At 41.2% G+C, this 24,406-nt stretch overlaps 1 protein-coding gene and 1 long non-coding RNA gene across 3 annotated transcripts in view; one reads left to right on the forward strand and one right to left on the reverse strand.

The window, feature by feature from the left end:
- The window catches only part of ccdc85al (coiled-coil domain containing 85A, like), a 73,145-nt gene extending 55,442 nt beyond the window's left edge, over positions 1–17,703 (reverse strand). For both annotated transcript variants that reach the window (XM_061988266.1, XM_061988265.1), the window contains exons 1-2: positions 17,455–17,703; positions 10,233–11,307 (exon numbers count right to left, since the gene is read on the reverse strand). In XM_061988266.1, the coding sequence (XP_061844250.1) occupies positions 10,233–11,307; positions 17,455–17,703 (1,324 nt within the window). The remainder of the gene's footprint in view (positions 1–10,232; positions 11,308–17,454) is intronic.
- Positions 17,704–17,705: 2 nt separating this feature from the next.
- Positions 17,706–20,765, forward strand: LOC133624583 (uncharacterized). Its single transcript, XR_009818024.2, has 3 exons — positions 17,706–17,850; positions 18,913–18,991; positions 20,296–20,765. It is a non-coding gene; the product is annotated as an uncharacterized lncRNA (long non-coding RNA).
- The last annotated feature ends 3,641 nt before the right edge of the window (positions 20,766–24,406 follow it).

Consider the following 24,406-nt stretch of genomic DNA (forward strand, 5'->3'; position numbering starts at 1 on the left):
TACATTATCAATTTTGGTGATGTAGAAAAGTTACAATCAAATCAAATTAGCTTCATGGCATGACCTCTTAATTTCATGTGAGTGATTATGATTGACGACACCTGTTGATTTCTCTAAATAGGGCTCAGGTGATGCAGTCATTAGACTCTGTTACAAACGCGACAATGGGAAAGTCACAGGAACTCGGCACAGATCTGAAAAAACGAATCATTGACTTGAATTGAGTCACTTGGAGCCATTTCAAAGCAGCTTAAGGTCCCAAGAGCAACTGTGCAGACAATTGTTCGTAAGTATAAAGTGCATGACACAGTTTTGTCACTGCCACGATCAGGAAGAAACCGCAAGCTATCACCGGCTGCACATTTTCAGTAGACCCATAATAAATTCATAAAAGAACCAAACTTCATGAATGTTTTTTTTGTGACAAATAAGTATGTGCTCCAATCACTCTATCACAAAAAAATAAGAGTTGTAGAAATTATTGGAAACTCAAGGCAGCCATGACATTATGTTCTTTGCAAGTGTATGTAAACATTTGACCACGACTGTATATAACCAGGTTTTTATTTCAGACTACGTTTGTGCAAAATTCCAAATTGAATAAAGAATGTCTGCTAAATTCTAAGTTTGCAAATTGGACGTAGATCTGTAATTCACATTTGATTTGAAGGATGTAGAATTTAAATTAAAAAAAAATTCATAAATTCCCAGTTGATCTTGACCAAATAATGTCTTGGTTTTAGTATGATTGAACACACCTTGGTGACTCAGTTTCTGTGCTTTTATTCAAGTGAGTATGACTGTAAAAGTAGCCACCACAGAGCCAAATAAAATTGTAGGATACAATAATAGACCATCAAGGTCAACAAGAGGCTTAGCGTCCGTCCGTATTTCCAAAGTGCCACTGATCACACCACACTACAACTATAAGTCTAAGGCTGCAAACAACCAAGTGTAAAAAATGGGGCGGCATAGCTCGGTTGGTAGAGTGGCCGTGCCAGCAACTTGAGGGTTCCAGGTTCGATCCCCGCTTCCGCCATCCGATTCACTGCCATTGTGTCCTTGGGCAAGACACTTCACCCACCTGCTCCCAGTGCCACCCACACTGGTTTAAATGTAACTTAGATAATGGGTTTCACTATGTAAAGCGCTTGTTTCGGTGCGCCTGATCGTCTCTTGTTCTGCATCTTGGTGCGTTTTTTTAGGCAAGAAGAACACAGACAAAGGTGAGCGTTTATATTTGTATTGATACTTCATAAAAAAATTTGGAAATTATACTTTAATCCAACAATGAATGTTTAAAAACACGGACATTTCACATGTGTTAGAATAATTATGTATATATTATCACACAACTTTTATGCTTAAGGGCCGTTCCTTAATTATTGTCAATTGTGCTGAAGTGGTATTCTTCTTTGTCTGTGCAAAGCTGGCAATCCAAAAGATTGCAAGCCAGTCTCGTATCAGTGTCTGTGTCCAGGAACGGCCTGCTGACTGCCAAGGCCGAACACCGCCGTGACGCAGACAGAGCAGAGACAAGGCGATATCATCAGTGTCAACACATTTGCATTTCTTGTATAATCATATATTCTGTCTAACTGGTGCTGTCCAGATTAACCCCATTTCCTCAGCGACAGCTTCAGTGATGTAACCAGGGACCTCCCAAATAAATAGAGGACGCACGTGGGCTAGACTTTTAGAACGTAGTTTGGATCTGTAACTAGAGTACAGCTCAAAAAATGTCTCTCCTCAATTGAGCCAAATTTAACTCTGTCTCTGCATGATTCCTTGCTACTCGTCTGTTTTAATAGATGTCATCAGTGTTTGAACCTGACAACATGCCTGAAAGTATTTTTGCTGTTATCTTTGTTAAACCTGACACATTCTAATCCAGCATCCTGTGGGGTGGAGTCACTTTGAATCAAATTCCAATTTGAAGGGAAAATTCTAAATTTGGACCTTTGCACAGGCTTTGTTTAGATTGCATATTGTGCTCGAAGTGTCACGGCTGTTTACACCGAGCCGTGCCCTTTTGTTGGTGTTCTGCTGTGTTTTTGGTTAGTTCCTGTCCTGCGCTTTTATTTTGGTGACTCTTCTTGTTGTGTTGGTGTTTTTTTTCTTGACCGCTTCAGACATCTCTGTCACGTACCATTTCCCCTCACCTGTTTTCTGTTTGTGATCAGTTCTATTTAAGTTGAGTGTTGAGCCACCGTTCATTGTCGGGACATTGTTTGTTGATGCTACTATCCTTGATCCTCTGTTGACCATAGACAAACCTTTTGGACGCTTAATGCAAGTAGCTCGAACTGTGTGGACGCCGTGAGCTCTACATTCCCTGTAAGTGTTTTGCATTTAGTTTTGTTTCGTCATAGCCTGCTTAGTTGCTCTCGCTTTTTGTTCGTTTCATTAATAAATCCCCCTTTGTGACCACACGCTCCAACCTTGTTTATCTGCATCCCTAAAGTCACAACAACTTCCGGCGTCTCCCATGACGCACCGCTTTTCTACGCATGACACGAAGTCTTACTATTAAGGTCGGCTGCTGAGTCTTTGTCAGACCAATGGCAACAGAGCAGTCCCAGAATGGAAACGCTCTTCGTAGATAAGCCGCCGTAGTGAACGACAAGTAGCCAAAATACAATATGACTCTATCACAACTCATGCACTGTAATGACTTAGTCATGCTAGGCGGCTTAATGAAGTCCATATGGACTCGTATAAACACTATTTGCTGCACATGTTTCTCTCTGAGCTGGATTCACAAGTGCTATGCCAGTTGGCAAATCACCAGATTTGAGAGCCAATGAGTGCCTTTGTGCAATTATATTTTACAATTAAGCATTTATACGGCAAGGCCCTTTGCAAACGGGGATGATATTTCATATTGCATTAGTGTTAGGGGTCAGAACTGAAAGAACGATGACCAATATATAAAGATGTGTGTGTCTTCGCAAGAGTAAACATTTTGTACTAGAGCAGTGTTTTTCAACCTTTTTTCATTGAAAAAATCCTGAGGCACACCAAAAGCAGAAATCATTAAAAAACGAAACTCAGTAGCCGATATTGACAATAAAAAGTCGTTCTCACAATTGTTAGATATGAATTCAAACCTTAACCAAGCATGCATCACTACAGCTCTTGTCTCAAAGTAGGTGTACTGTCACGACCTGTCACATCACGCTGTGACTTATTTTGAGTTTTTTGGTGTTTTCCTGTGTGTAGTGTTTTAGTCCTTGTCTTGCGCTCCTTGAGCGCTGTTCTCCATACCTGCTTTGTTTTCGCAATCCAGACTATTTAAGTTGTGCGGACGCTTTCCTTCTTTGTGGGGACATTGTTGATTGTCATGTCATGTACGGATGTACTTTGTGGACGCCGTCTCCATTATCAAAGGTTCATCAGCCTTCAATGTTAGCAATGTTCAGACATTTGTTTAAACTAATTTGAAATCTTAGAAAAACAAAACGAAGTATAAATTAAATTTGTGTATTTCTGTAAAACTGATAAATGTTACAATAACAGTATCAAAAATAGTGCAAACAGCTAAATTCCAACATTCAAAATAAGCAGTTGCCTTATCAGGAAGGGTTTTTTCGGTCATGTATTTACTTACTATATCATTAATATGGAGATCAAAAAAGATTGTCGAAACAGTTATTGTTCTGAAATTGAGGATTTTGAGAAACATCACAAAATAAAATAAATGTATGCTACAATCAAAGAATTAACACACTGACAAAATAGGAAAAAAGGCAGTAACGCAAATATTAAATGATGACGAGCAGAGAGTAACCAAATGGGTTGAATGTGTAACTGAGCTAAATGATGACAAAACAGAGCAGAAATGCCACTGATAGAGTCAACTGATGGACATAATATTATGAAAGAGGAAGTAATAAATGCTATAAAAAACAATAAAGAAAGGAAAAGCTAACGGTCCAGATAATATACAAACATAATCACTAAAAGCTTTAAATGAACATAACACGCTATTATTAACAAAAGACTGTGCAACATAATTTACAACAGTGGATATATACTAGCTGAATTGGGGCAATCCATTTTTCCCCCTTTGCCAAAAAAAAAAACAAAAGCACAAGACTTTGCAGATTACTGAACTATCAGCCTAATCAGTCATGTGACAAAAGTACTTAAGGGTGATACAACGAAAAATAACAAAAAGAATCGATGGAGAAATAAGCCAACTACAAAGTGGTTTCAGACTAGGCGTGCACACTCGAGAAGGGATCCTCAATTTAAGAATCATCTTTGAGAGAATATTGGAGACCAATCAAGATGTTAATATTTGCTTCATAGACTATACCAAAGCTTTTGATAAAGTCAAACACTCCAAAATGATTGAATGTTTGTCAGAAATTGGCAGACCTACCAATCATCACACAGATGTATTCGAAACAAACAGATGTTATAGGAACTGATTGGGGAACGACCTGTCAGGCTTGTCACTGACAGTTTGGTTATGTTTGGGTTCTTCTCTGTGTTTGTGTTTATTTCCTGTCAGCGCTTTTATTTTTGTTCCATTTCATGCATGTGTCCCTGAGCGCTCGTTTCCCTCGCCTGTCCCTGATTGGCAGCCTGACACACCTGGTTGCAATTGCCAGTCATGCTACTATTTATGCCTGCCTCGCCCTCCAGGCAGTGCTTGATGATTGTATCCAGTATACTGTTGCCTGTTTCCTGTCTCCCGGTTCCTGTTTTCCCTGCATTGTGACATTAAAGTCATGTTATCTTGCGCTACGCCTGCCATCTCTGCATCTTGGGGTTCGTCACCAGCAGTTCCTGACAGAATCATCAAGCCAAATACGAACCCCGCGGGGATCGCAATGGCAGAGTGGCTTGACAGGATTCTGCCGCTAATGGTCGAATCGAGGAGATGTTTTGCCTCGTTTCAGGCACCCTCCCACCCATCCCTGTCGTCTGTTGGCCTCTTTGGGGACGTCTGGGATCCGTCGCGCAACCCTAACCCCCAGACTCATTTTACTCACTCACTATAGGAAATAAAAATCGATTATTGTTGTCCTTTGACATAACTGAACTGTTAACAGGTTTGAAAAACATGTTATTTTACATTTACCAAGCTGCTGCGCCTCCCTTGAAGTCTTTAAGGCACCTCCCAGGGGAGCGCCACCTCACACTTTGGCAACTCCTGCCTAAAATAACATATGAGATAGGGACGTTGCATTTATTCTCTTTCGGCTGGAGTGTTTATTATTTCTGTGGAGCTTCATATTGCAGAGTCAAGCGCATATTTTACCTTGAGACAACCTTTAGCATCTGCCAGCTCAGTGCCACTCAGCATCCCCCCAGCCCCACCACCGGTCTCCTGAATTGATTATGAGTCACTGTGGAGTATTCGAAAAGGTGCCAATTTGGTACGTTATTTTTTTATGTTCCTTTTCAATCTGAGTTAGTTATGATTAACAGTGAATGTGTCAGGAACTGGCTGAATTGTTTGCAGCATGACCCCAAGATGCAGAGATGGCAGGCATAAAGCAGGTAAAAGGCATATTGAATGAATGCAAGTGAAAACTAGTGCAGCTAAGGAGTGCACAGAAAAGTCTACATGTGATGTGAAAGCAAAAACATGATCTACACACAAACCAGCTACAGTAGGTAAGGTTGTATTTTTACCTAATTCTGCATGTGACTGAAGCATTAAGGAGTGGTACTATCCAGGGCTAGCTGCAGTGAGCTCAAACAACCACCAGGTATCCATCCATCCATCTTCTTCCGCTTATTTGAGGTCGGGTCGCGGGGGCAGCAGCCTAAGCAGGGAAGCCCAGACTTCCCTCTCCCCAGCCACTTCGTCCAGCTCTTCCTGTGGTACCCCGAGGCGTTCCCAGGCCAGCCGGGAGACATAGTCTTCCCAACGTGTCCTGGGTCTTCCCCGCTGCCTCCTACCGGTCGGACGTGCCCTAAACACCTCCCTAGAGAGGCGTTCGGGTGGCATCCTGACCAGATGCCCGAACCACCTCATCTGGCTCCTCTCGATGTGGAGGAGCAGCGGCTTTACTTTGAGCTCCCCCCGGATGGCAGAGCTTCTCACCCTATCTCTTTTTTTTTTTTTTTTTTTTTTTTTTTGTGTCCTGTCCAGCTTCTCAGGCAAATCATATAGTTGATGTAGATGCCCATGTCGGCTGTTCAGATTTACTTTACAAAAGAGAAGTGTAGGATACTTCTCTTGTTGCCTTATTTGTATTTGACTTTATTAAATGTATTTATATTATCATTTAGTGCAGCCGGGCCGGAGCAGGAGGGGATAGAAAGAGAAAAAAAAAGAAGACAGAGGGGGAAATTGTGGGGACAAGAGGGGGATTAGACAGAGAGACAAAAACAACAACAACAAACAACAACAACAACAACAATAGAGCAACATCAGCAAATATGACATGTACAAATATGATGGTAAAAGTAATAGCAAATAAGCAGTTAGCGAAAAATAAAAAATAATACAGAAATGACAATGAGCATTATTACACTACAAATGGATCAATACAAATACCGTATTTTCCGCACTATAAGCCGGCCCGGGTTATTAGCCGCACCTTCAATGAATGGCATATTTCAAAACTTTGTCCACCTATAAGCCGCCCCGGACTATAAGCCGCGCCTACGCTGCGCTAAAGGGAATGTCAAAAAAACAGTCAGATAGGTCAGTCAAACTTTAATAATATATTAAAAACCAGCGTTCTAACAACTCTGTCCCAAAATGTACGCAAATGTGCAATCACAAACATAGTAAAATTCAAAATAGTGCAGAGCAATAGCAACATAATGTTGCTCGAACGTTAATGTCACAACACACAAAATAAACATAACGCTCACTTTCTGAAGTTATTCTTCATTCATAAATCCCTCGAATTCTTCTCCTACGGTGTCCGAATTAAAAAGTTGGGCGAATACGGGATCCAAAATGGCCGGCTCCGTCTCGTCGAAGTCATCAGAGTCAGTGTCGCTGTTGTTTTTCCAGCAGTTCCGTGAATCCTGCCTTCCGGAAAGCTCGGACCACAGTTGTGACCGAAATATCCGCCCAGGCATTTACGATCCACTGGCAGATGTTGGCGTCGTCTGGCGCTGTCTCCCTGTCTTAGTGAAGGTGATGTTGGCGTCGTCTGGCGCTGTCTGCCTGTCTTAGTGAAGGTGTGTTCGCCTTCGGTCATCCATTGTTCCCACGCCGTTCGCAGTCGTGATTTGAATGCCCTGTTGACACCAATATCCAGCGGCTGGAGGTCTTTTGTCAATCCACCCGGAATGACGGCGAGTATTGAATTAAGCGCGTAAGCGTGTCTCTTAATGTGATGTTATGAGCTAGCAAATATAACAACTACACTACCCAGCATGCAACGATAGTTACGAGCATGCGCGGTAGCCCTGAGAAGCGTTGTTGTATGCTGGCAGTTAGAATGTGGTTATGAGCACGCTGTGAGTAAACGTTGAGAACTCAGTTAACACGCCTCGTCTGCATTATTTATAATTAGACAGACAACACACTTAATAGGAGCCATTTTGGGGTCTTTACATAAACACACAAATGGAAATGAAACGTCACATATCCCAGCATGCACCGCGCGCTTCTTCTACGGGGAAAAAAGATGGCGGCTGTTTACCGTAGTTGCGAGACCTAAACTTTATGAAAATGAATCTTAATATTTATCCATATATAAAGCGCACCGGGTTAAAAGGCGCACTGTCAGCTTTTGAGAAAATGTGTGGTTTTTAGGTGCGGCTAATAGTGCGGAAAATACGGTACCAATAGAAATAGCGCTATTGATAATGAACAATACCAATAATTTACCTTTATTATCAACAATACAGTTGTTTAAATGCAACAATACATATACATAATGATAACTTGAGATACGAAAGAATGCAGAAAAATGGAGGGGGAGAAAGAGAAGCAACCTACATTAACCTTGTAGATTGTTATAGTCACAATAGGTTAAGCTTTGTCAGTGTGCCATGTGTTACACCCAGTTTACCCTAGGGCAACAACGTTAATATATGTTTGATGAAACGTGATTATGTGCATGAGTGTAAGTATGCATATGTACTTGTATATGTACAGAATGTGTATATGTGTTTGTACAATGAATGTATATGTACAGAATGTGTATATGTGTTTGTACAGTGAATGTATATGTACAGTATGTGTATGTGTATGTTTGTATATTGAATGTGCGTGTGGATGTACGAACATTAGGTAGGTAAATATGTACTGTATTTGTGTATGTATGTGGGAGCGTAGGTACCTATGTACGTATGTGAGCATATGTGAATTTGCATGTACAATACATTCGACTCCCAGAGTGCGTGGGAGCCAGAGCACGGCCCCATCACCCCCGAGAGCCCAACCCACAAACAGGAGGTGTGGTGCCCAGGGAACCAGGGACCACCGCCCCCACGCAGCCAAGCCGGCCAGCGACAGGAACCCCAGAGCCCGACCCACCGTACCGCCCACAAGGGCCAGCAGCAGGCTGCAGACAGACGCACCCGGCAGAGGACAGGGCACGAGAAAAGCAGGGGACAGCCAGACCCCAAGCCAGCGAGAGACCACACCCCACACGGGCAGAAAGGCGAGACGCCCCGCCCGAGGGACCCAGAGACTCCCCGCAACCGGACGGGAAGACCGCCCCCGCCCCACCGGCAACCGGGCCCCCACGAGCCCACCCCCCACCCCCGGAGAGCGCGGCGAGGCCAGCCCCAACCCCACCCAAATCGGCCGCCGCAGGACCACCCAGGCACAGGGCCACGGGAACCACCCACCCCACCCGCAGGGACCCCAACGATGGAGATGGAACAACCAGCAACCGCCCCGCCGAGCCCCCCCCCCCCCCCCCTGAGGAAGGGGAAAAATTAAAAAATAATATTAATAAAATATATTAAAAAATAAATTAATTAATTAATTAATTATTTTTAAAAAAAGAATTAAAAGAAGATCAGAGACATGCTGACAAACAAGGTCACTACCCCAGCAACTGGCCGACTCGCAGCACCTCGGAATACCTTGCAGCACCAAGCTACCACAATAGACGCAGGGACTAGGCCCAACAGGCCCCGACCAAGACGGGCACCCGGAAGGGATGGACAGCGGGACCCAGGAGCTCCAGACACGCAGTTCGGATGCAGTAGCCTGAGGCGTCGACCCCCGTCTGACAGGCAGGCCCAGAGCGTACCCCCAGAAATATACATACATACATACATATATACATACACATACACACATACATGTATACATACCTACACATACACATATATACATATACGTACACATATGTACACATACACATATATATACATACATACATACACACACATATACACCCTATCTCTAAGGGAGAGCCCCGCCACCCGGCGGAGGAAACTCATTTCGGCCGCTTGTACCCGTGATCTTCTCCTTTCGGTCATAACCCAAAGCTCATGACCATAGGTGAGGATGGGAACGTAGATCGACCGGTAAATTGAGAGCTTTGCCTTCCGGCTCAGCTCCTTCTTCACCACAACGGATCGATACAGCGTCCGCATTACTGAAGACGCCGCACCGATCCGCCTGTCGATCTCACGATCCACTCTTCCCTCACTCGTGAACAAGACTCCAAGGTACTTGAACTCTTCCACTTGGGGCAAGATCTCCTCCCCAACCCGGAGATGGCACTCCACCCTTTTCCGGGCGAGAACCATGGACTCGGACTTGGAGGTACTGATTCACCACCAGGTAGCATCATTTCTATTTCAGACTTATGAGGTCTTATCAGGTCGGAAGTGCATTCTTCACGCATTCTTCACTCGTGCTTAATTGACGGATGAGGCTAAAATACAACCTTATCTACTGTAAATGGGTCTAAATGTTGTTCGCAAAAGTGAGCATAGCAGCAACACAAAACACAACGCAATGATCCAGCCCTGTTCAAAAGGACACTCTGATTGGCAACCAAGAACAGGTGTGTCCTGATTTCAGTGGCAGACAAGGGACGCAGAGGAAGTGGTAACAACAAATAAGACCACTGGAACGAAAACAGAAAAATATTCAACCTCAGTCCAAACAGTCATGACAGAATAATATTTGATCGGAATTCATCCACAACCACCGTGTGATTAATGAACTTCTAACCGTTTGACAGACCGACGTTATACATGTTCCTTGTTTTTCAGACAAAAACAAGGACAACCATCAACCTAATCAGTTTTATACTAAAAAAAATTGCGTATAAACTTACCATTCATGCCGTTATAGATGCTCCGATGATGTGGTGACAGCTCGTCCCCAGCTGACCTCCTCTGTGCGTCTCTCACTGGGCTGCCATACTTCACGTGGTCGGGGCTCATACTGTATTGGTGCCTATGAGTTTCAGGACTTCCCCCTTGGGCCTTGCAGCTCTTTTCAGTGTGTTCACTGTTCCCTAAATGTGCATGGCGTGGTTCGGGGCTCTCACATCCGGTGCTGCTTATGCTGCCCCTGTGGTGCCTCTGGTAGATGTCCCCGCTGCCCCCCTGACTCAGGTAGTGCTGCCTCTGGCCTAAGTGAAGGTCAGAGCTATAGTGTTTGGGGTGCTGGTCCGGACTGCTTCGTACCACGTTCCTCCCGTATTTCTCCGGGCTCAGACCCCGCATGACTCGACTGTGATCAGGCACTGATATGGAGCCACAGCGGGGTCGACAGAGTTGGGGTAAAGTATATGGGTACTCCAGGCTTGTACTCCGGTGGCGCCCAGCAGGGTGCTCAGGGCTGGACGCCTCCCTGTCCACCATTCCTCCTATGGCACTAATGCTGCTACACCTCGGTTTATGCACCAGCTCAGGACTCCCTTTTTCCCCTGCACTGCCAAGATTGCTCCCTCCAACCGCCAGATGCTTATGCTGATGGTGATCTGAGCTGTCGGCACTCCCTGCACTTGAGGTACTGCTGCCATCGCCAACATCCCTCATAAGGAGGCCTTGCCCAGGCACCAGCAGTAAACTATTTTGGCTGTCAATGGAGTTTCGCGACCCCACGCCTATCCCGGCGTTTCCGCCACTTCCTCCACTTCCACTTACTATTCCTTTTTCCTCATCCAGGAGGAGACAGAGTTCCTTCAGCTCCAGGTTCTCACGCATAACCTCTTCCTGCCGCAGCTCTAGTTCCTTGAGTTTTTGGAGATAAAGGGTCACCTCTTTGCGCATAATGCTCGAGCTGTAACGACCTAGACGCTGCCACTCCCTGGACACACGCTTTCCTTTCTGACGGTCGTCATCGAGGAAGCAGCATAAGTCCCGCAGCTCACGGTTGTCTTCCTGCAGCTTCTGATTGATGTCCTGACAAGGAGAAAGAGAAACATGAGGGGAAGAAAGATTCATTGGCGTGACCTTTCGGCCCAAGGACTGGCAACATTGTTAATGCTGATGAGGGCCAGAAGACAATGCAAATGTGCGTGTGTTTTGATACATTGCTAAATGCTTTGCCAGTGTTAATTGGATTCCAAAGGACAACAGTGGGTTCCAATGTAATTCCGTTGTGTTGTTATTTCATAGACATTCATATTGAAATGAAACCCTGATCCTCTCAGCTATCACTGACTCATTGTGTGAATTTCATTACTACCAATACATCAGAAATCTCTGCATTGGCCTAACCCTAAAGTACAATTATATAGTCCCTCCAGGATTTTGCTGGCTTTTATTGTGACGGTTGAGAGAGAAAAAGAAGGAACTTATTGACTACAACATCGGACTACAAAGACAGACTCGCACAAAGCTCTTCAGGTAAAACTTTACCATATATGGAGATATCCGCCGACGTCACAACTGTGAAAAAAACATGGGGCAAATTCCGAAAAGCTCGTTTGGAGGAAGTAAGACGGAAGGCAAGATTATTTTATAAATATCTCCGCCATGCCTCCACGGTTTAATTTCAAATTTCCGGGACCCTAAATACACATAACAGGTACCAATAAGAAAGAAAAATTGGTTTCGCAAAATATATCTCCTTTTGAACTAAATAAATTAGTACATTGAGTTATTAGCTTAAATCCATTCCATATTTTTAATTTCACATACTTATTTGTTAAAGGTAATAAGTGTTGTACGTACATACAAATGTTTGGGTATCAGGATATTGTTTTAGCTGTTTGCAAACGCACCAAATAATTGAATTTTAATATATTTGATTACAAAAATAAATTTAATGTTCTCTATCGCCGACAATATGTCTTATTCTCACTTTTTTGTTGTTAGTTGTGTTCTAAAATTTCTGAATTTGCGGCAGTGTTTTCAGAAAATTGCAGGAAAAGTTGCAATATTTTAGGCTTATTTTTGTCCGTTAATCAATGTTTTGGATGGTCCTTGTAACAGTGTCCTCAAATAACACAGAATACATTTTTGAAAAACAAATACCGTACCAGTTTTTTTCATAGTTTGGCCGGGGGTGCGTCTTACACTCTGGAGCGACTTATGTGTGAAATTATTAACACATTACCGTAAAATATCAAATACTATTATTTATCCCATTCACGTAAGAGACTAGGCGTATATCAGCAATCGTGACACACACACACACGTCAACTAATAAAAATTTGGCTGGGGCGGGTCATGGCAGAAGTGCATTGTGAAAAAAAAGATGCTTTGGAGTTGGCAGAGTTGTTTAGAAGCGACACCGAGGCAGAAGATTTCATCGGATTTAGCGATTAGGAGTGACAGATTGTTTGGTAAACGTATAGCATGTTTTAAATGTTATAGTTATTTGAATGACTCTTACCGTAATATGTTACGTTAACATACCAGGCACGTTCTCAGTTGGTTATTTATGGGCCATATAACGTACACTTATTCAGCCTGTTGTTCACTATTCTTTATTTATTTTAAATTGCCTTTCAAATGTCTATTCTTGGTGTTGGATTTTATAAAACAAATTTCCCCCAAAAATGTGACTTATACTCTAGTGCAACTTATATATGTTTTTTTCCTTCTTTATTATGCATTTTCGGCCGGTGCGACTTATACTCCGAAAAATACGGCACTGTATTAATGTTTTACGTGTTTTATACAGTACTAGGGCTGCAACTAAGGAATATTTTTATAGTCGACTACTACGACTGGCCATTGACTATCTTAACGATTAAGCGACTAATAGGATAATAAAGCGTACACATAATCATTGTCTATAAATTAGCCATCAACTTTTGAATTCAGCTTGAGTTATTTTGACCTTTCAAAAGAATTTGATACGGTCGACCATATCATTTTGGCAGACAGACTGCACAGGATTGGCCTATCTCAGCATGCTGTAAAGTAGTTGTCTAACTACTTGTCCGATACAACCCAATGCGTCCAGTTTGCTGGGTCCCCCTCACTCTTTTGCAAATAATTTCTGTGATAATGTGTCGGATGCTGCATTCCATTTGTATGCAGATGACGCGGTCATATATTGTTCATCCCCTGCTATAGCGCACACCTTTTGAGCTCCTGCAGTCTGCTTTTAATGTTGCTCAGTCCCAGCTGACTCAGCTGAAACTAATACTAAATGCAGAGAAATCTGAGGTGATGTTATTTTCAGGTGGCGAACGTCTGTTATTGAACATTCCAAAAATATAAACTGCTCAACAAGGTTGAACTTGAAATGGTCGCGACATATAAGTATTTGGGGATTGTTATTGATGAAAAAGTGTCTTTTAAATCCTACATACAAAAACTTAAACTTTTTTTTTTCCCTTTAGAAACAAGTCCTGTTTTTCCCTTATTATTATGACCACTTAAATGCCTTTGCTAGATTATGGAGACTTGCTTTTTATGAATGCACCCGACACTTATTTTTTTTAAAAACGGGATACTGTATATCACTGTGCCTTACGTTTTATTACTGGTTTTGGCAACCGTGTCCACCATTGCACTTTGTTTGCAAAAGGATCACATTATACTCAACCTCCTTGGTATCGTGCAAACCTTCCCCTTTATTCTGTGCAGCAATTTAACTCTCTTACTTGCACTTCCTAATTCCTATATCCTTGAGTCATTTCCATTGTAATTACGAAGCTTGGCTGGGTGGGGAGGTGACAATGTCTCAGAGAAAGACAAATGATTCCCATGTGATACTAAGAAAGGCTGGGTTTCTGCTTTAACTCTAAAACACAAGAAAGAAAAATAAAGACTGGAATTCTATTGCAATATAGATTAATTTTCCATGAATATCTATACAAAAAAAAATGTGACCACATCTTATTTAGAAGAGTGAATACATGTGCCCAAAAATCTGGCTAGTGCTGTATATGTAACCACAATTTTCATATGATTTGCTATCAATGTTGTGTTTGTAAAACCACAGTAAGGCCAAGAAGTACTTGGACAGTTTTTTTTAGTTTTTTTTATGGTTGTGCCTTTACAGTATAGACCACTACAATGGATTTAAAATACATAACTAAATGAAAGTATAGTTGTTTAGCTTTAATTAAAGAGTTTTGAAAATAATATGGCTTTTACCATTTAGGAATTGCCGTTGGGTATGGCGCCCCCTAAAGGGTATCTGTTTCGCAGCTCTGGTCCGTATGGGCCCCAACGGTACTCAGTTGTGATGCACTTTTCCACCACTTGTGGCAGTAATGACAATATCAAACAAACAGACAAAGCCTGGAGCTAAAGTCATAGAGAAGATTGTTAAGCGCAAAAATTATGACTACAGTGATGAAGCTGTTTTTTTTAATTTGCACTTTAATTTTTTTGACAGTTTAGTTGAGAAACATATTCAGTATTATTTTAGTTTATTTTTAACGCAACATAATTGTATGTACATTTATTTTTCATAAGTTATTTATGAGTGCCTTATTACGCAGTATATTTGGTTAGTACTTATTTTTTCTAATCAGCCTGACCTAAGTCTAAGGTCAGTGTCAGTTTCAGTTTCAGTTTATTTCAAACATGCATACATTACAGTGTAATTCATCACATATTTCCAGTTGTTTCATTACAGCACGTCCGAAAAGGAGTAGGAAGAAGCTGAGCTTATTTAATCCTACCCCTTGCGGAGCATGCGGGAGCCTACCCATCATCTGTGCTCTGTTGTGGGACCATAATACGATTTGATGTCTTTATATATTAGGCCCGGGGGCCATTTGCGGCCCGCAGGGCGATTTTTACTGGCCCGCGACACATTCTATAGACAAACTAAACAGGTCACAAATTACAACAAAAAACTTAATCAATCAAATTAGAACAAAAAACTATGAAAAATTCAAAGTACCGAAAAGTATCGAAATAATTTTAGTACCGGTACCAAAATATTGGTATCGTGTGTCCTGTCATGATGAAAAAGTGTACAAATTTCTTGCGATACATGATATGTTTTTGAGTGTACTAAAGCCCTCAAAAGTGTTTCAGTTGACGGTATAATAGCAATATTAGTAAATACAAGCTTACTTTAGAGCACAGTTAACATAAATACAAATAAAATCATTATCAAAATAATCATGATTGATTTTATTGCTTTGTTATCTATAACACAAAGCTAGGATGTAGAAGTGCTTTTCAAATGTTAGTATATGTTCACCCACATTGTTTTGGTTTGAGTATTTGTCATGTACAAAATGTATAAAAGTGGCCCTCGCGTCCTTCAATTTTTCTCTACGTGGCCCTCGCTGGAAAATGTTTGGACACCTCTGTGTTAGGCCAATACTAAAATACAAATCAATAAACTTCTCCCACGGATGATGGGTAGGCTCCTCCATCATTTTGGCTGTTTTACTTCCGGTTCACTAACATAGGAAAAAAAAACTTTTGCGAAATCTCTCAAAACATTTTTTTCCTCCATGTCCCTTTAGGGCAGGGTTGTCAAACTCCTTTTCATCGAGGGCCACATTGCAGTTATGACTGCCATCAGAGGGCCGCTTGTGACAATGAATAATATGAGTTTGTCCATGCATTTGTCATTATATATTTTTTTTTTTTACGCACACTGTAAAAAGAAAATGTAGACTGTAAATTGACACCTCACTCACAATAATTGTACTTTTTTTTTTTTTTTTTAAATAAAACTGTTTGGGTTTTTTTACGGACAAAATTGCCAGAATTTTACTGTAAAAATGTATGGCGGTTTTTACAAAATATTACCGTAAATTGAAAAGCAGTACAACTGTGTTTTCTAATTCTTGCAACTGAGCTGCCAGTTTTTCACAGTAAAAATAAAATAAAATGTGGCACCGTTTATTTCCGTAATGCATCGTAAAAACAACGGTAGGTTTAACGTTAAAAAACAGTGTTTTTTTTTTTTTTTTTTTTAATTTACAGTATCGTGCTATAAAAAACGCTGTAAATGTTGCCGTAAAATCTATCGTCATTTTATGTTGTACAATGTGATGGATAACTTAGCTTTAACATCATAGCCAGCTCCAGCTCGTAGTGCCCAAGACCAGACTTAAAACCAGGGGAAACGGGGCCTTCTCTGTGGTCGGCCCTAAGCTCTGGAACACTCTGCCCCTCTATGTTCGAACTGCTCCAACAGTGGAGTGTTTTAAGTCTCGTCTAAAGACACACTTTAATTCTCTGGCTTTTAACACTACGTGAGTTGTGTGGTCCTCTGTTGTCCTCTGTGTTTTTAAAATGTTGATTTCTATTTACTGTTTTAATTGGTTTTACCCTTTAAAATCGTTTTTGATCATATTTATTTTATATTGTTTTTATATTGGTTTTATATGATTGGCAACACTAAATTGGCCCTAGTGTGTGAATGTGAGTGTGAATGTTGTCTGTCTGTCTGTGTTGTCTCTGCGATGAGGTGGCGACTTGTCCAGGGTGTACCCCGCCTTCCGCCCGATTGTTGCTGAGATAGGCTCCAGCGCCCCCCGCGACCCCGATGGGAATAAGCGGTAGAAAATGGATGGATGGATGTATTTATTTTTTGTTTTTATTCAGTCATTGGTGGAGCTAAGGAGCTAAGTTTTTAATATTGTTGTGCAGCACTTTGGAAACGTTTTGTTGTTTAAATGTGCTATATAAATAAAGTGGATTGGATTGGATTGGATCATAAGTCAAACAGATATTTAACTATTTATTTTTACTTTAGCAAAATAATTGTTTGGAAAGTGTATTAATAATATTTGTTGCAATTTCATGCAGTGTGTATATTTTTTTCTGTCAAAATGGAAAAAAGCATATGAGTAAGAGCATATGAGGCACTTTTTATGAGGCACACAATTTCCAGGTGTTCGTGGGCCATATAAAACGATGTGGCGGGCCAGATCTGGTCCCCGGGCCTTGAGTTTGGCACCTGTGCTTTAGAGGCTCCGTTGAAAAGTACCGAAAAGTACCGAAAAGTATCGAAATAATTTTAGTACCGGTACCAAAATATTGTTATCGTTCCAATACTAGCCCATACACAATTTCATATTGAGCATCTCCTCCAGTTGACACCATGTTTGTCTGCTTCCACTCTCAGGTGCCTTCCTCCACACCTGCACCACGTGATCCTGCAGCCCTCACCTTCAAGCCCCGGATCTCGTTCAAGTGCAACTGCAGACTGCGGTTGACCTCGCGGATGAGATTCCCGTGGTCCAGGATGACGCTCATCTTGTCCGCCTCGGAGCGCCGCAGCCGCCGCACCAGGTCCTCCTTGGTCCACTTCAGCAGGTCCTCGTCGGACAAGCCGGTGACGTCATCCGCCGGACTGTCGGTTTTGGCAATGGACAGCTGCACCTGCGGCTGGGACGGAGGCGGAGTGGCTTTCTCCATTGGCACAAAAAAGGGCGGAAAATACTCGAGAGGCTCGTCGGCACGCACTGCTCCCGGTTACCGACTAAAGATCCGCAGCATAGTTGTTGGCCTGAGCCGACATTTCTGCATGAGCAACAGCTGACGGTGCCGGCTGGATGCTGGAAGGTAGGAGGGATGCTCCCCTTGTCACTGCAACATCCTCACCGCCGCGATGTCGAGCCGGCTAACTCTCTTCCTGTTTCCCCTTCGGTATCCAAAAGTGTTCGAACAGTCGACGAACAAACCGTCGGTGTGAGGTGTGACAAACTGTGCCTCAAAAAAAGGGGGGGGGCGGGAAAGCGGCGAGTCCTCAGCGAACGCGAGTGGATAGCATTGTCTCGCTGGAGAGATGGGCGGTTCATGAACGAGTCGTTGGAATTTACCGGGTTTTCTCAACCGAGTCACATATAGCTTTGTCCACTTACTGCTACTCCTAGGCGAGTTTAAAAAGAAAACCAGGTGACATTTTTAGGCCTTGATGTAACGCGAGGGATCCCTCCTCACATGTTCTTTGTGGAGTGACCCGAGTACCAATTCACCCGAGTTAGTAAAGTGAATCGAGTCAGCCAGCTTTTCCCCTCCTAACCGGTCTTTGCAGCTCTCTTCCTCGGGGGATGCTGGCTACCTATCAACGAACATAATGCGTAGTCGCAGCGCCATCTAGCGGTCATACCGGTCCAGCTTTCAGTATTGTCTTGTGTAATATTGAGTTTGAGTTTGAGTTTGAGTTTATTTCGAACATGCAATCATACAACATGATACATCACAATCTCCAGTTTCTCTTTTCAACATGTTCGAAAAGGAGTAGGAAGAAGCAGAGCTTATTTAATCCTACCCCTTTTCTTTTACATAACAGTTGCTAAAACTTTTGTTCACTTCCTGTTCTCAATTTATTCACAATATACTCCATAAGTAATCACAATAAAATAAGTAAATAAATAATAATTGGTGAAGTAAGTTACATTTCATATGTTGAGATAAGTAATATTATTTTGTGAGTGAAAGAATGAAAGAATGGATGAGTTAAATAAATTCAGAATGTTTATCATGGTTCTTTTTCTTTATACTTAATACTATAATATTGGTGTTTGCAGCATTTTTATTTTGCATTTGTTCAGTTTCAGTTTATTTCGAGCATGCATGCAATACAATGTAATGCATCACACAATTCCAGTTGTTTCTTTACAGCACGTCCGAAAAGGAGGAGGAAGAAGCAGAGCTCAATGGTTAACTGGACATCTTTATGTGCGCGACGCCTCAATCATTGGTATGTTTTTATCTACAAAACCATTCTGGGTATCACTCCATCTTATCTGTCTTGTCTTTTAACAAAGAAACAAAGAAGTCACAATCTTCGTTCAATGAATGTTCTGCAATTTGTCATCCCCAAAGTAAGAACTGAACTGGGCAAGAAAGCATTTAGGTTTTCAGCACCAAAGGCTTGGAATAACCTACAATCCAATATTATAATATAATATTATACTTGAATGACTTTAAAGCTTCTGTAAAATGATTGCAGTCTGTATGCACATGTGTTATGTGAGCAAATTTTAATGTTGTAAATGTGATGTTTTATGTATTTGTTTACTGTTTTTTAATGTAACTTTGCTGCTGCCCTCTTGGCCAGGTCTCCCTTGGAAAAGAGATCATTGATCTCAATGGGATTTTTACCTGGTTAAATAACGGCTAAATAAATAAAACATAAAATGTAATCCTACCCCTTTTCATACCATAGCAACGTTATCCAATTTCCTTGTTCTCTGTAACAGAACAGTGAACAAATAAATAAGAAATAAATAATTTAATATACCATAGTAAGCAAACCAATATTAAATACATGAATAATCTTTGTCTCAATAAAAAAAAAGGGTTCAAGATGTTCATCATAATGCTTGTTCTGTGTACTTTGTGAACACTTGTAGTTTGAACAGTCTCTTAAAGTGAATCATATTGGTGCTTTGTTTGATTTCTTTGCTTAATCCATTCCATAATTTAATCCCACATACTGATATACTGAAGGTTTTAAGTGTTGTACGAGCATACACATGTTTTAAATTAGATTTCCCTCTAAGATTATATTTCTCCTTTATTGTTGAGAAGAATGGTTGTACATTCTTGGGTAGCAGGTTATAGTTTGCTTTGTACATCATTTTAGCTGTTTGCAAATGCACCAAATCGTTGAATTTCAATAATTGTGATTTAATAAATAAAGGGTTTGTATGTTCTCTATATCCAACATTATGTATTATTCTAATAGATCTTTTTTGTAACACATTTAGTGAATGAAGCGCACATTTGTGGTTGTTTCCCCATATTTCTGCACAATAATTCAGATATGGTAACACTAGTGAGAAGTAAAGAAAATGAAGTGATTTTTGGTCTAGAACATGTTTTGCTTTATTCATCATTGATGTGTTTCTTGCTACTTTAGTTGTATAATTTCTACATGAGATTTCCAGTTCATTTAATCATCTATTATTACACCCAAAAATGTGTTTTCTTTTACCCTTTCAATATTTACTCCGTCTATCTGTATTTGTGTTTGACTTTCTCTTCTACTGTTACCAACAGGTGTAAAAGAAAGTGCATCTCTATCCTCCTTCAAAAAGAACACCTCCAGGCAACTACAACCCTAAATTAACACCCTCCCTTCCACATAATACCTCTTCGGATTGTAAATAATCAAATGTAAATAATCAAATGTAGACACTTTTTCTTATACTTTTTGATCTCTCTCTCTATATCCACTACTTGCTGTACATATCCTACCAAGTCAGTCCTACACTGTTTCAATGTCCATTTCTCTGATGATGCAATTGTTGATGCTGATTGTTGATGACTAAAGTGTTGATACCAACCAAACCTAACCCCCCCCACCCCCACCCCCACCCCCCTCCATATCCCACACCCCGGATTGTAAATAATGTAAATAATTCAATGTATATACTCTGATGATTATCTTGTGTGATGACTGTATTATGATGTTAGTATATATTTGATAGTATATACTGTATCTGTATCATGAATCAATTTAAGTGGACCCCGAATTAAACAAGTTGGAAAACTTATTGGGGTGTTACCATTTAGTGGTCAATTGTACGGAATATGTACTTCACTGTGCAATCTACTAATAAAAGTTTCAATCAATCAAAAAAAAACAAATAGCATTATTTTAGTCTTACTGAGATTCAAAGATAGTCTGTTTGTTTGTTTGTTTTTTATCGTGCAGTGTTTGTTATGTATGAGAATTTAAAATTTGCTGTATTAATTTTATTAAATCTGCACCGCAGGTTAGATAAAATAATATATTCTGATTCTAAAGACTTAGGAGAGGAAAGGAAGTAAGTCTACCAGAGAACACATACTATGGGTGGGAGCAAGATAACAACCTGTCAAAGGGTCCGCTTTTCCACCTTTTCCGGTCCAGTCACATGTTGTATGCGGCTTCTGCTTACACACAAAAGTGACTGCAAGACATAGTTGATCAATAGCCATAGAGGTCACACTGAGGGTGGCCGTATAAAGAACTTCAACACTGTTACAAATATGCGCCACACTGTGAACCCACACCAAACAAGAATGACAAACACATTTCGGGAGAACATCCGCACCGTAACACAACATAAACACAACAGAATAAATACCCAGAATCCCTTGCATCCCTAACTCTTCCGGGCTACAATATACACCCCCGCTACCACCAAACCCCGGTCCTCCAAACCCGCTTACCTCAAACCCCCCACCAATCTCTCGAATTCGAAGGTCTCAGGGTTGGCAAGTATGCCCTTGACAAATTCCAAAAATTCCCAGATTTCCCAGAATTCCAGGTTTACAGGGACATTTTTCCTATTCAAAATGAATTGGCCATTTTTCAAACTTCCACCATTTTCACATTTTTCAAACGATTGAAACCATTCCCTGCGATGAGGTGGCGACTTGTCCAGGGTGTACACCGCCTTCCGCCCGATTGTAGCTGGGATGGGCTCCAGCGCCCCCCGCCACCCCAAAGGGAATAAGCGGTAGAAAATGGATGGATGGATGAAACCATTCCACCTTCAACACATTCCAACATCCTGGAAATTTAAACTACCTCTTTTCCAAGTTCAAAAAAATTCCAGGTTTTTCCAGAATTCTTGGTTTTCCAAAGCCCTATTTCCACCCTTTTTTCTGGCGACTATAGTCCTTCCATATTTTTCAACGCATTCCACCGTTAAAACATTCCTCTAAATCAGGACAAAAAACAAAGTTGTTTTTTGAACTGGAAAAATTCCGGGTATTTCCCAAAATTCCAGGAATGCCGCAATACCATTTCCCAATTCAACATGTTACTACTTCAACATTTTTTGACCAACTTGAAAAATTCCAACACCAACCATTTCAACTCATTCAGACCATTTAAGTTTTTTTTACCATTTTCAAAAAAATTCCCGCTTTTCCCGAAATTCCCGCTTTTCCCGAAATTCCCACATTTTTGGAAAATTCCCATTGAAATCAATGGGACATTCTTCAAAGTTCCACAACTCCCACAGTTTTCATCTGATTCAAACTGTTGAGCCTATTCGGGAATCGCGGACTTTCCCTTGACAAATTCCCAAAATTCCCAGATTTCTCAGAATTCCAGGTTTTCCGGGACATTTTTCCCATTCAAAATGAATTGGCCATTTTTCAAACTTACACCGTTTGCACATTTTTCAACCGATTCAAACCATTCCACCTTCAACACATTCCAACAGCCTGGAAATTTAAACTACCTTTTTACCAAATTCAAAAAAATCCCAGAATTCCTGGTTTTCCAAAGCCCTATTTGCACCCTTTTTTCTGGCGACGACTCCTTCGACATTTTTCAACGCATTTCAACCGTTCCACCGTTAAAACATTCCTCTTAATAAGGAAAAAAACAAAGTTGTTTTTTGAACTGGAAAAAGTTCCGGTATTTCCCGAAATTCCAGGAATTCTGTAATACCATTTCCCAATCCAACATGTCACTACTTCAACATTTCTCGACCGATTTGAAAAATTCCAACAACAACCATTTCAACTCATTCAGACCATTCAAGTTTTTTTTTTTACCATTCTTAAAGAAATTCCCGCTTTTCCCGAAACTCCCAAATGTTTGGGAAATTCCCATTGAAAACAATGGGACATTCTTCAAAGTTCCACAACTCCCACAGTTTTCATCTGATTCAAACTGTTCAGCCTATTCGGGAATCGCGGGCTTTCCCTTGACAAATTCCCAGAATTCCCAGATTTCCCAGAATTTCAGGTTTTCCGGGACATTTTTCTCATTCAAAATGAATTGGCCATTTTTCAAACGTCCACCGTTTTCACATTTTTCAACCGATTCAAACCATTCCACCTTCAACACATTCCAACATCCTGGAAATTCAAGCTACTTTTTTTCCAAGTTCAAAAAAATTCCAGGATTTTCCAGAATTCCGGATTTTCCAAAGCCCTATTTCCACCCTTTTTTCTGGCGACTACTCCTTCCACATTTTTCAACGCATTTCAACTGTTCCACCGTTAAAACATTCTTCTTATTCAGGACAAAAAAACTAGTTGTTTGACATTTCTCGACCGATTTGTAAAATTCCAACAACAACCTCTATCTATCTATTTTCAACTGCTTATTCCCTTTGGGGTCGCGGGGGGCGCTGGAGCCTATCCCAGCTACAATCGGGCGGAAGGCGGGGTACACCCTGGACAAGTCGCCACCTCATCGCAGGGCCAACACAGATAGACAGACAACATTCACACTCACATTCACACACTAGGGCCAATTTAGTGTTGCCAATCAACCTATCCCCAGGTGCATGTCTTTGGAGGTGGGAGGAAGCCGGAGTACCCGGAGGGAACCCACGCAGTCACGGGGAGAACATGCAAACTCCACACAGAAAGATCCCGAGGCCAGGATTGAACTCACGACTACTCAGGACCTTCGTATTGTGAGGCAGACGCACTAACCCCTTTTCCCACCGTGCTGCCCCAACAACAACCATTTCAACTCATTCAGACCATTCAATTTTTTTTCAACCATTTTTCAAAAAAATTCCCGCTTTTCCCGAAATTCCCAACTTTTGGGGAAATTCCCATTGAAATCAATGGGACATTCTTCAAAGTTCCACAACTCCTACATTTTTCATCCGATTCAAACTGTTCCAACTTCAAAATATTCAGCCTGTTTGGGAATTGTGTGCTCTACTTCAACATCTATCCATCCATTTCTACCGCTTATTCCCTTCGGGGTCGCGGGGGGCGCTGGAGCCTATCTCAGCTACAATCGGGCGGAAGGCGGTGTACACCCTGGACAAGTCTAAAAAAAAAAAAAAAAAAATTCCAGGATTTCAGTTCAACTTCAGCATTGGAGCATTCACACGCAATTCCTTCAGGAATTGACTCATCTAGTCAATGTTGGTGGCATAAAATGTCGTGGAAAAACATGCTTTGCTTCCAATAATGGGAGAAATGAGGCAGTAGTAACAATGCCAAAACATATGCTGACTTATAACAATATCATAACAAGACTTATTACTAATAATGAAATGTAGTTATAACTAAAATAAAGTTCACACAATTTACTGTGAATTGTAGGAATTCCGACTAGCAGGCGGAACGGAAACGCACCATATTAATTGTTGCTTGGCCGGAAAGTCTTTTATGACGTCACTTCCCCAGTGAGGACGCG

The sequence above is a fragment of the Nerophis lumbriciformis genome, linkage group LG27 (genome assembly GCF_033978685.3).
Source record: "Nerophis lumbriciformis linkage group LG27, RoL_Nlum_v2.1, whole genome shotgun sequence".
Taxonomy (NCBI): domain Eukaryota; kingdom Metazoa; phylum Chordata; class Actinopteri; order Syngnathiformes; family Syngnathidae; genus Nerophis; species Nerophis lumbriciformis.